At 37.8% G+C, this 13,229-nt stretch overlaps 1 protein-coding gene across 1 annotated transcript; it reads right to left on the bottom strand.

Annotated features, from left to right (window-relative positions):
- Positions 1–1,114: 1,114 nt before the first annotated feature.
- On the bottom strand, positions 1,115–12,268 carry LOC18109727 (probable aspartic proteinase GIP1). Its single transcript, XM_052446656.1, has 2 exons — positions 11,725–12,268; positions 1,115–2,058 (listed from the first exon to the last, which is right to left on the bottom strand). The coding sequence occupies exons 1-2, from the start codon at positions 12,251–12,253 to the stop codon at positions 1,226–1,228; spliced, it is 1,362 nt and encodes a 453-aa protein (XP_052302616.1). The 5' UTR covers positions 12,254–12,268; the 3' UTR covers positions 1,115–1,225.
- Positions 12,269–13,229: the final 961 nt, after the last annotated feature.

Here is a 13,229-nt window from a genome sequence, read left to right as displayed (position 1 = left end):
TGCTATACTCAAAATTTGCTTGTTTGTTACCCTTGATTTGAACAACGTGCAGCAAGATCAAAGCATAACATTCTCTATATAAGATAACTTAGTGATATTAGGTTTGAGGATCACTTACACAACCATCATGTGAGCTTTTTCATAGATACAGATGATTTCTCCATATGAAGTTCTCATACGGGTCAGTTCAATGTACATGTCATCTGACAAGCACCTATATATTAGTTCTAGATATTATTAATACACCAGCTTATGAGAACAACTGTTACCTTTTATAAAAGAAATAACATAACATCTATCAGTCTCAACAACTCTAATTAATATTCAGTTTTAATATTGCATTGATCAGAAACATTTAGAAACAATAATTTAATACAATAGGAATCCTATAATTATAGAACCTTTATAATATTCTTTGCAAAATATTTTTGTCTCAAAAACTTTATCTTTACTCTGGATTAATTAATTAAATATTAAAAATAAATAAGTTTTTATAAATAAATTATATATATTTACATGAATAAAATCAATAACATATAATCAACTAATTAACTAAAAAGCATTTATAATAACAATCATAACCTAATTTTGACCTTGAATTTTATGAAACTTATCCGAGAAATCTGAAATAATAATATAAATGCATCTTTGTGAGATTTCTACAATTTTTCAAGCTTTTCATGGTTCTAAGCATACCGCATCGTTTCTTTAATTCGGGCTAACAAAGAAAGAGAGAAGAGAAGAAAAGAGAGAAGACTAGACAAAGTTGACAAAAGGGCTGAAGTAGCTAAGAAAAAGGAGAGAGGGAGAAAATATTCTAATAGCACTGGAACGAAGCTCTGTTAAAAATATTATAAATAGCTTCAAATAATGTGAAATTCATAATCTTGACTTGACTTCTTTGGTAGCCAGTGGAAAAGGGAATTACTGTTATTATCAGATCGTCACTTTCACACAGTCATTGTTAATAAATATTGTTTTTCCCATTGTTTTAGTTCCAGTCTCCATGTTTGATTTTTTTAATTTGAGTGGAGCCTTTTCGTTCTCTCAAAAGCCATCGTTGAAAAAAAAATGGGACGAAGGAAACTGAGTGATGAACACGAAGCTGCACAAGTTTCCGAACAAAGTTGCGGATCGCAAGTATTATTCTGCCATTACTACTGGCTTTTTTCATACATAATTAAGTAGAAAAAATCGAAGAGGAGCACATGCTGGTGTCGTCCTTTCAGCCCGTCTTGGCAGCAAATCTAAAGCTGGCACAACTGGTTCCTCTGGACAGAACTGAGGAGCTAAATCCTAATCTCATGGACTCCAAATCAAACTGCAGAAAATTATCCTCCATTTGATGACCACCGATTACTATCGATGGATCGCCGGCAAAAACTGATGTTTTTGGTCTGACCCCGGCATCCACAAAACCCAAGCACCACACATCAGCACCAACCCTGACCATGGAATTCGATCCTAAGATCTTCCAAACCACGTCATTCATGTGCATTACAAGATCAATGGCTGGCACGGTCGGTCCGGCACGCGTACTCCTTACATTACTGGCTGGGTAGCACACACTGAATGGCTGAACTGGTTTTGTTGTGGTAAGATTGAAAGGAGAAGAAGCTGCTGCCTTCACGAATGCCTCGGTAACAGCCTTGTAAATAGAGGTCTCTAATTGTGTGTATGGAACAACAGTGCTGAGCTTTGTCCCACCAGAACCATTACCGCTATCAATGGCCAAGAGTGATTGATTCAAGGCCACCGCCTTTCCATTAACTTTGATCGAAGTCACCCCTATGAAATATTCACTCGAGGGTTTTTTCAGATCAGGATAGGAGTATTTTCCAACAGGGTTCAAAAGGAGTGGTGTATAAGCAAGTGGTTTTGAGAGATCAACTCTACGTCCGAACTTGTAAGGCCCTTTGGTGCCGATAAAAGCCGCTCCCGGCCGAGTTTTGGAGCCCGACAAACAAAGTGCAAAATAACGGGGATAGTGGAAGATTGCACTAGCCTGTACTGGGATTGAAATGCTTGAACGTCCGAGCCCTGCCGAGCCAGTGACACCTCTTGCCAGGCCCTCGAGATTTTCCTTATAACCACAGGAGAAGATAAATGTGAATGGAGAAGAGGAGGAAGGTCCTCCAATGGACCCTGTATTATCTAAGGTGAGCATAGAGAAATAGTCTACAAGGGCGGGGGCATACTGCTCGTTTCCAGAAAAGCTGGGCTGGAAGGGGTTCTCGGGTTTCAATACGCAAACACTGTCACCACAATTGGGATTGGAGTCCCTGCAGTTCATCAAGCAAGCAAAGCAGCCGACAAATTCATCCAGCAAGGTGGTGCATGGGATGTGTCTGTACGAGGAGGAATTGTAGTCATCACAGTTAATCCAGATGTAACTAGCTCCAAGGTCCAGGAGTAATTTTGTTTCCTGAGGGCTTTGTAGGTATGCTGTGATGATGTATTGAAGAGTTGAAGCGTCTTTCTGGATAGGGCTGACAAGCGGTGGCCCAAAAGTTTCAGCTCGAGAGGGGGTAAGAGCCAAGAAGAAGAAGAGGAAGAGAAGAGGGACTTCTAGCTTTGGCATCGCCATTTGGTTGCTGTGCTGAGGGTGGTGTGCGAGCTTAGAGTGATGAGAAAATGGCTCGGATTATATAGAAAGGGAAGGAAGCACGCGGTAGAAGGCATGTGCTGAATCTCATCTTTGACGAAGTGGACAGAATTCTTTTGATGAATAGTTGAACGCGGAACTTCGTCCTGCCAATAGAAAACTGCAGGAGTGGATATCTCTTGATGCCAATTGATCATTAAAAAAATAAACAAATCACCCGCATATGTTGACTAGAATTTCAGGATTCACGTTTGTTTATTTTTATATTTTAAAAGTATTTTAAATAAAATTTTATTTTTATTTTATGTTTTTTTTTTATTTTAAAATAATAATTTTTTGATATTTTCATATTATTTTAATATTCTGATATCAAAAATAATTTTTAAAAATAAAAAAAATATTTTTTTAATACATTTCTAAATAAAAAAATATTTTTAATAACAACCAAAAACATATTTCCAAAAACACAGAATATGTGCAACTCTCCTGCTAATAATAAAAGAATACAATGTTGATTGATATTTTAATTTAATATAAATAGTTTATCTCTTCTTAGATTCAAATGAATATTTTTAATATAAAAAACTGATATAAAAATATTTTGTAATAAAATTAAAGTAATGAAGACTATTGTCTGTATGGGTTCTCGTGGCCAAAACGCATGTGAACTGCACTTCCCAGTAAAATATTATCATTATTGAAACTTTTCTTCCGAAATTCAAATCTAGCATGAATAATTTGCATTTCTTTTGAAAATTAGCAATTTTCCTATGTTTTTTTTTTAAAAAACTAGCACAACTCCAAAAGTATTGAAAAAAAAAACACAATTTAACAAGTTACGCTATGAAAACATCACAATTATTTTTTTTTAGTTTTGTTTTTATTAATGTGAGTGTCTGGACTAGCTTGCGTGCACCTCTATTAATCTCACGGACCCTAAAATTAATAATTATATAAGTCTTTAATAGCTCTGAAAGTACTTTAACTCGTGATTATTAAAAATAAATTCATAATCTAATTAATTAAATTCTATTTTAAAATTAATTTTTAAATATATAGGTTGCATTGGTACTATCAGCACAACCTCAATGTAGAGAACAAATTTGATAAATTTGGCATGAGAAGGGTGTCCTTTTGATTTGATAGGGCATTTTTTTTTTTAATACACAAGGAAGAATGATATCCTTGAAATATAGCAAGAAGTTAGGCTACTTGCTGGAGCCCTTAAAAGAAAGTAAGTCCTGTCAAATCTGTCATTGACCACATCTTTGACAAAAATTATTTCACTCTTTCTCTCGCAGCAAGCACTCCAGACTTCTTAACCTGGAATTGATCCGGTTAAGGAGTGGATTTTAAATTATGCAGATTAATCTGAATTAATTCAAATTAATTTAGAAAAAATTAAAATAAAATATTTTTAGTTTTAATATTTAATATAAAAATTAAAAAACAATTCATGTGAATATAAACTATACATATTATAAATAATAAAGTTTAAGAAATTATTTTAAAAGATTTTTTATTGCACCTTAAAAAGATACTATGTTAGTATATTATCCTTTTAAATTGAAGTATTTAAACCAAAATTTTTTTTTATCCCACATTAAAAAAACATAACTTTTTTCTTGTGAACATATAGTATATATACTAAAGGGTTTCAAATTCCACATTGAAAAAATAATTTTTTTCTTATGAACATAGAGTATATAGACTAAAGGGTTTCAAATCTTACGTTAAAAAAATAAAACATTCTTTTAATATTTATATAGTGAACTTTAGAAAAGGTTAATAATCAACTAAAAAAATATAAAAAAAGATGGGTCTCTAACTAGGAGAAAAAATACATTTGCAAAAAAAAAAACTCGGGTCGCTCAGGTCACGGGTCAACCCGACGGGTTTTGCCGGGTTTTTACCTATCCCGGTCTTTTGCCTCACCCAGACCGGTCCAGCCACCAGGTCAACCGGGTCCCGGGTCTACCTGTCGGGCCAGTCCAAGTTTAATAAATATGCTCCACACCATTGACCAAAACATACAGGGAAAAAAAGTGTATTTACTTTCTAACATAATTAGAAAATTGTTTTTAGCAAAATAGCACAGTTTAAAATTTTTTGGGAAATAGTACAATTTAGTAAATGTTATTGGTGGAAACTATGAGTTTTTTTAAAAATCATATGGGAATAACAATATTTTTTAAAAATAATTAATATGGATTGTCACGAATTTCAAGTATGATAGATGAGAAAGAAAAAAAGAAAGAAATAATAAGATTCTAGAGACACATCAAAGTTTTGACAACAATGTAATATCCCACATCGGCGGGTGAGGGTTTGGTAGCTGGCCTTATTAGTAGTGCTAGTTGCTAATATGTTGTACGCGTTTTGGGGTGCCAGGCTCAGAAGTGGGCTCGCATAACTAGGAACAAAACCGTGAGGGCGGTAAAGCCCAAAGCGGACAATATACAGCATGTTGGGTCGGGCTGTTACATTTGGTATCAAAGCCGACCTCACTCGCTGTTCGATTGTGCCAACAGGGTTGTCGGGCTCCTTAAGGGGGGTGAATTGTAATATCCCACATCGGCGAGTGAGGGTTTGGTAGCTGGCCTTATTAGTAGTGCTGGTTGTTAAAATATTGTACGCGTTTTGGGGCGTCAGGCTCAGAAGTGGGCTCGCGTCACCAGGAACAAAATCGTGAGGGCGGTAAGGCCCAAAGCGGACAATATACAGCATGTTGGGTCGGACTGTTACTATTAGAAAAACTCAACGAGACAAATACAATGAAATAAAAAAGGTCACCAATGTTGATTGGAGTGGGTCATATGCGCGTCCAAAAGCGACAGATGACTCACTTGTCTTTGGACGGCGTGTGTGAAAAATAAGTCAAAACTAAAAAAAATTGTAACCCATACTTATGATTCCAATAAGAAATCACCCAAAACCATTGATTTTCTTCAAAAATAACAAAATTAGCAACTCAAATTAATGTATTTTATAACTACCTAACCAAATTTAAACCTAATTCATAAAAACCCAAATGTTTTCTATAAATCACTAATTCTAAACCCAATGTTTTTAAAATCAACAATTAACATAAATTAACACAGATTATATTAAATCGATAACAGCAAAGTATGTAATGTACCTCTTAAGTATTGAATGTGGATGATGATGGTTGGTGACAATGTTGGCCGATTCTTTGGTCAGAGACGCTTGAGTAGAGAGAGACCTACATCTCAATGGAGAGAGATGGGGGGAGGTCTCGCAATGTATGTGAGAGTGTTTTGTGCTAGGGAGATAGAGGAAAGGTTATGGGTAATGACGGTGAGCCGGGGGGGATTGAGGTTCGGGGGTTATAATTTGTTTGGAGTCACAAGCCTCACGGGGGGGGGCAACAATTAACATAAATTAACACATATTATATTAAATTGATAACATCAAAGTATGTAATATACCTCTTAAGTATTGAATATGGATTATGATGGTTGGTGACGAAGTTGGCCGATTCTTTAGTGAGAGACTCTTGAGTAGAGAAAGGTCTACATCTCAATGGAGAGAGAGAGGGGGGTCTCGCAATGCATGTGAGAGTGTTTTGTGGTAGGGAGATAGAGGAAAGGCTATGGGTAATGACGGTGAGCTAGGGGGGATCGAGGTTCGGGGGTTATAATTTGTTTGGAGTCAAAAGCTTCACTCGCAACTCTCAAGTAGTAGGTGACTCGTGAAAGCATGTTATTTTTTTAAATATTTTCTGAACAATAGTATTTTACTAATTTTTTTTTACAATGTTAAAATAAAATAAAAAAACTCTTAGGTTAACTCACAGTCTGGTCCACCTAGTTAAAACCTGACTTAATTTTTAAAAAAAAAAATTAAAATAATATCATTTTAATTAACCCAATATTAACTTAGGTTACAACTATAACCTTAGTATGAGTCAATTTAATAACTTCGCTCTTAATCACCATGTCGGTCCCTAGGAATTACCGTGGAGTGACTCTTTATCGATTGATAGTTTTTGGCACCAGGCAACCACAATACCAAACACGCCCGTAGGCAGGGAGATGTGGATGGGGACAACCTTAACACATCTAAGTACTCCTACAGCCAACCTAAGTTCTCTTTTCCCACAACATCAAATCTAGCAGCAGCACTGCTTTAGCATCACCACCCTGCTGTTGCTATGGTAGAAAAAGATTCAAGACTATTTCAACTTTCCAAGTCTTGTGTAGGTATTTGCACTTGCTATTTCAATGGTTGTTGCCTTGCTTGTCCTGTCGAGATGTGGAAGATAAGTTAAAAATGGTTGGGTGCTCCTCTGCTTTTAATGGGTTGCTCAAATCTAGTTTTAGAACAAGGGGTTTCTTCTTTAAACCTTTTAACTTAGCAAATGACACGCTTCGAGACTTTTGAGGTCTTGGAAGCATGCATGATCAAAGTATAAAATTCCCTATATAAGAGAACTTAGTGATCTTAGGTTTGAGGATCACTTACACAACCATCATGTGAGCTTTTTCATAGACACAAATGATCTCTCTATATGGAGTTCTCATACGGGTCATTTTAATATACATGTCATTTGACAAGCACCTATATATTAGTTCTAGGTATCATTCATACCTCAACTTATGAGAACAACTGCTTCCTTTCATAAAGGAAAGAACATAATATGTATCAGTTTCAACAACTCTAATTAATATCCAGTCTTAATATAACACTAACTAGGAACATTTAGAAACAATAATTTGATGCAATAGAAATCCTATAATTATAGAAACTTTATAATATTGTTTGCAAAACATTTTTGTCCCAGGAGCTTTATCTTTACTCTAGATTCATTAATCAAATATTAAAAATAAATAATTCTTTATAAATAAATTAAACATATTTACATGAACAAAATCAATATCATGTGTAATCAACTGATTGGCTACAAAGTATATACACTAACAATCACAACCTAATTTTGACCTTGAATTTTATGAAATATATCCGAGAAATCTGAAATAATAATAAAAGCATCTTTATGAGATTTCTATAATTTTTCAATCTTTTCATGGTTCTAAGCATACCACGTCGTTTCTTTAATTCGGGCTAACAAAGAAAAAGAGAAGAGAAGAAAAGAGAAAAGACTAGACAAAGTTGACAAAAGGGCTGAAGTAGCAAAGAAAAAAGAGAGAGAAAAAAGATTCTAATATGTGCACTGGAACGAAGCTCTGTTAAAAATATTATAAATAGCTTCAAATCATGTGAAATTCATAATCTTGACTTGACTTCTTTGGTAGCCAGTGGAAAAGGGAAGTACTGTTATTATCAGATCGTCACTCACACTTTCATCATGGTATCAGATTTATCTGGCCATTCGACCAAGTCTTCCTCAACTTTGTCGTTGAATTTTTCTTCCACCACCCTAAACATTCCTTCATCAAGATGCACAAAATTCCCCAAGTTCTGCCACCAACAAGGCAGCAAGGCCAGACATCATCCTCACCGATATGCTGGCCCATGACGACTGAATTTCATCTCGGTCATCAAGCAAACGCATAACATTTACGTATGCCATATCCCAAACACCATCTTCCACACTGACAGCGTCAAGGTTTCCTCTCCTTGGGCAACAATCCCACACAAAGTAATTTCCATCGCAAGAGAAAAATAGTGTAAATTCAGTTTCGAACCCTTACCGATTTGCCTTCTCGTCTGACCTTCCATCGTTAGCAGCAAGTTTGGACTTTCTCCCACTAAATTGCTTCTTCTTCTATTTCGCCCCATCCTTCCCTTAAGGCTTTGACAAAAACTTAGAAACTCCAGCAGTCCCTTCGCTGGCCCCTGCTACCAAGTCTGCCATTCCATCGACAGTTTCGATGGCCGAATCAGCACCCATTTTGATCTGATCCCTTTGTCATCATTTTGTGTCGCCCATAGATTAGTTAAGCCACTAAACTTCGCAGGCCTTTGAACACCAACACTACCCAAAACGCTGGCAGGTTTTTCCCAAAATGGCTTCGAACAAATCAGCCCTTCGATCTGCCCCACAGAACTATCCATCGTCTGTGCTACGAAACAGCCCATCGTTTCGTCATGAACGCAAACCACGCTCTGCTCCAAAGTTTCTACCAGTCCATCGGCAGCAGCAATGTTTCTCCCAAATAAGTCCCTTCGATTTGTCAAGAGAATCATCAGCATTCTCGTCGCTGGTCATTGCGCTTAACCCTGCCTATCCATCGGCAGAAGCAGTAGCTCTCCTAAATCAGTCCGTTGATTTGGCCACAGAATCATTCTCGTCGTCTTGCCAAGAAAGCAACCACGTTCTGATACCAATTGTCACGGGGTAATTTTTCGCTACGCGAAGAAACCCGTGCTGCAGCTTAGTCCCCCACTAGACTCAGCCTTTCCTCGCCAATCGCACTCGTGTTTGCCTAGCAACTAAGTGCTTCCCTCACCCGAGAGGTTTCCCCACTTTCACAAGTTAAAGACAAGCGGAATACACAAGTAGAATATGATAATCAACGTGCACAACAAGCTTTATAGGAACTCTTTCCCAACCTTTATTAATCTCGTAAACAAAGGGAACTATACACAAATCCGTATGTGCTATGCACAAAGATTGCATGCTACACCAAGCCTATCTCGTGTTCTACATGTTGTTCATGCCTTACCTATCTCGTGTTTTACATGTTGTTCATGCCCTACGCATGCTGCCCCTCAACCAAGAGCTGCAACAAGTATTTATAGACAAACATTTACAAGGCACAACTCTCATTCCTACTTTGAAGGAGTAGTGGGACATTATCTCACCCATGTTCACCCATGAACATAGTGGCCCCATCATCTACCAAGTAGTGGGTAGTTTTCCCCCATGATCTCCCATGATCTTAGTGGGTTCAGAGCAACCCCCTATTCTGCCCCCACGTTCAGCCCCCATGATCCCATGATCTTGGATGTCCATAACTGCCACTAACCCACATTTTGCATGCCCACCTGGCAGCCCCAACTGCCAGTTCTTGCTGCGTCTCCTGCTGAATCTCTCGTATGCCTTGGACAGTCCTTCGTCCAAGTTTTAGATTGTGCCAAGTCAAACCAATGACTTGCACAGGCCGTTTTGCGCTGCCGAATTCGCATCTGCATGCAGGCTGCCAATGTCTACGCTGCTGAATTCGCATCTGCGTACAGGATACCAATGTATGTGCTGCCGAATTCCACGACAGCCCCAGTTCTCGTCAGCCTATCCACCTGACAAGTTTTCCTGCTTGGCCTGGACAGTCCATCGTTCAGCCCATGTTCGTCAACAATCTGCGCTGCCGATTTTCCTTTGACGAACCTACAGCTGCACAAACCTGCACTGCCGATTTATCCCCCTGTTGGCATGGCTGTCAGCACCCTTAGGCACTATTTTGGACAGCCTGCAAAAGTGTGCACCTCGTGCACATTTGACATTGTTACAAACCACCCCTACCAAAATAACCTGACGCCCTCGTCGGACATATTTGAAGTACCCATGCACCGCATCTGTTCCTTGTCACCATCCATGTTTCTCTCCACGAAACATCTTGCTTTGCTCACATTCAACAACAAAATCAGTCCACCAAATCTTCGTCAACCTGTTTCAAAGCCAAGTTGTGACACAATTCTGTTTTGGCGTGTTAGTTTTTCCACAAATGTCAAACACATCATACTCACAAGCATGTTTTCATGAAGTTCGGACACTAATCACAAGCATCCTAGGTATCCATCCCTCTTCACAAAATACATCCACGCAAAATCACATTGAAGAATCACATGAGCTCCCATACGAACATCTAATTCTCCAACCATTCAGCATGTCCAAAACTGCAAGTATAAAATTTAATTATTGCTTACTTGTCCATTGTACAGCAATCAACTCTTCCTGCTGAATTCGCCTCAACCCATGCAAGGCTGCCGTTGTCCATCGTTACCATGTCAAATAACCAATTCAACTCAATAGCTTAAGTTGTTAGGTGAGGTCCCAGGATATGATTTATATTATTCTCTAACATTAATAAATATTGTTTTTCCCATTGTTTTAGTTCCAGTCTCCATGTTTGATTTCTTTATTTGAGTGGAGCCTTGTCGTTCTCTCAAGAGCCATCATTGAAAAAAAAAAATGGGACGAAGGAAACTGAGTGATGAACATCAAGCTGCACAAGTTTCCGAACAAGGTTGCGGATCGCAAGTATTATTCTGCCTTTACTACTGGCTTTTTCATACATAATTATAAGTAGAAAAATCGAAGAGGAGCACATGCTGGTGTCGACCTTAATTTCAGCCCGTCTTGGCAGCAAATCTAAAGCTGGCACAACTGGTTCCTCTGGACAGAACTGAGGAGCTAAATCCTAATCTCATGGACTCCAAATCAAACTGCAGAAAATTATCCTCCATTTGAAGACCACCGATTACTATCGATGGATCGCCGGCGAAAATTGATGTTTTTGGTCTGACCACGGCATCCACAAAACCCAAGCACCACACATCAGCACCTCCTTTCTCAGCAACCCTGACCATGGAATTCGATCCTAAGATCTTCCAAACCACATCATTCCTGTGCATCACAAGATCAATGGCTGGCACGGTCGGTCCGGCACGCGTACTCCTTACATTACTGGCTGGGTAGCACACACTGAATGGCTGAACTGGTTTTGTTGTTGTAAGATTGAAAGGAGAAGAAGCTGCTGCCTTCACGAATGCCTCGGTAACAGCCTTGTAAATAGAGGTCTCTAATTGTGTGTATGGAACAACAGTGCTGAGCTTTGTCCCACCAGAACCATTACCGCTATCAATGGCCAAGAGTGATTGATTCAAGGCCACCGCCTTTCCATTAACTTTGATCGAAGTCACCCCTATGAAATATTCACTCGAGGGTTTTTTCAGATCAGGATAGGAGTATTTTCCAACAGGGTTCAAAAGGAGTGGTGTATAAGCAAGTGGTTTTGAGAGATCAACTCTACGTCCGAACTTGTAAGGCCCTTTAGTGCCGAAAAAAGCCGCTCCCGGCCGAGTTTTGGAGCCCGACAAACAAAGTGCAAAATAACGGGGATAGTGGAAGATTGCACTAGCCTGTACTGGGATTGAAATGCTTGAACGTCCGAGCCCTGCCGAGCCTGTGACACCTCTTGCCAGGCCCTCGAGATTTTCCTTATAACCACAGGAGAAGATAAATGTGAATGGAGAAGAGGAGGAAGGTCCTCCAATGGACCCTGTATTATCTAAGGTGAGCATAGAGAAATAGTCAACAAGGGCGGGGGCATACTGATCGTTTCCAGAAATGCTGGGCTGGAAGGGGTTCTCGGGTTTCAATACGCAAACACTGTCACCACAATTGGGATTGGAGTCCCTGCAGTTCATCAAGCAAGCAAAGCAGCCGACAAATTCATCCAGCAAGGTGGTGCATGGGATGTGTCTGTACGAGGAGGAATTGTAGTCATCACAGTTAATCCAGATGTAACTAGCTCCAAGGTCCAGGAGTAATTTTGTTTCCTGAGGGCTTTGTAGGTATGCTGTGATGATGTATTGAAGAGTAGAAGCATCTTTCTGGATAGGGCTGACAAGCGGTGGCCCAAAAGTTTCAGCTCGAGTGGGGGTAAGAGCCAAGAAGAAGAAGAGGAAGAGAAGAGGGACTTCTAGCTTTGGCATCGCCATTTGGTTGCTGTGCTGAGGGTGGTGTGCGAGCTTAGAGTGATGAGAAAATGGCTCGGATTATATAGCAAGGGAAGCAAGCACGCGGTAGAAGGCATGTGCTGAATCTCATCTTTGACGAAGGGGACAGAATTCTTTTGATGAATAGTTGAACGCGGAACTTCGTCCTGCCAATAGAATACTGCAGGAGTGGATATCTCCTTGATACCAATTCATCATTAAAAAAATAAACAAATCACCCCACATTTGTTGACTAGAATTTCAGGATTCACGGTTTGTTTATTTTTGTATTTTAAAAGTATTTTTAATAAAATTTTATTTTTATTTTTTATTTTATATTAATATTTTTTTGGTGTTTTTAGATCATTTTAATATGCTGATATCAAAAATAATTTTTTAAAAATAAAAAATATATTATTTTGATATATTTCTAAATAAAAAATATTTTTAAAAACAACCAAAATCATATTTCCAAACACAGAATACTATCATGCCAATAATAAAAGAATACAATGTTGATTGATATTTTAATTTAATATAAATAGTCGATCTCTTCTTAGATTCAAATGAATATTTTTAATATAAAAAAAAATGATATAAAAATATCTTGTAATAAAATTAAAGTAATGAAGTCTATTGTCTGTATGGGTTCTCGTGGCCAAAACGCATGTGAAGTGCACTTCCCTGTAAAATATTATCATTATTGAAACTTTTCTTCATAAACTCAAATCTAGCATGAATAATTTGCATTTCTTTTGAAAAATAGCAATTTTCCTATGTATTTTTTTAGAAAACTAGCACAACTCCAAAAAAAATTGAAAAAAAAAATTAACGTTATGAAAACATCACAATTATTTTTTTTATTTTTTTTTTATTAACATCGATGTCTGGGTTATTTTATATACATTTTAATTAATCTTACAAGCTCTGAAGTTAACAACTATATAAATTTTTAATAACTTTGAAAGGATTTAAACTC

This window comes from Populus trichocarpa, chromosome 13, assembly GCF_000002775.5.
Source record: "Populus trichocarpa isolate Nisqually-1 chromosome 13, P.trichocarpa_v4.1, whole genome shotgun sequence".
Classification (NCBI taxonomy): Eukaryota; Viridiplantae; Streptophyta; class Magnoliopsida; order Malpighiales; family Salicaceae; genus Populus; species Populus trichocarpa.
The sequence above is the reverse complement of the archived record's forward strand: the minus strand, read 5'-3'. Positions and strand labels throughout refer to the sequence as shown.

Coding starts and splice junctions, on each gene's coding strand:
- LOC18109727 (XM_052446656.1), bottom strand. CDS start 12,253: ATGGCGATGCCAAAGCTAGAAGTCCCTCTTCTCTTCCTCTTCTTCTTC. Junction 2,059..11,724: donor TCTCGAGGGCCTGGCAAGAG/GTGTCACAGGCT, acceptor GCCTGGCAAGAG/GTGTCACTGGCTCGGCAGGG.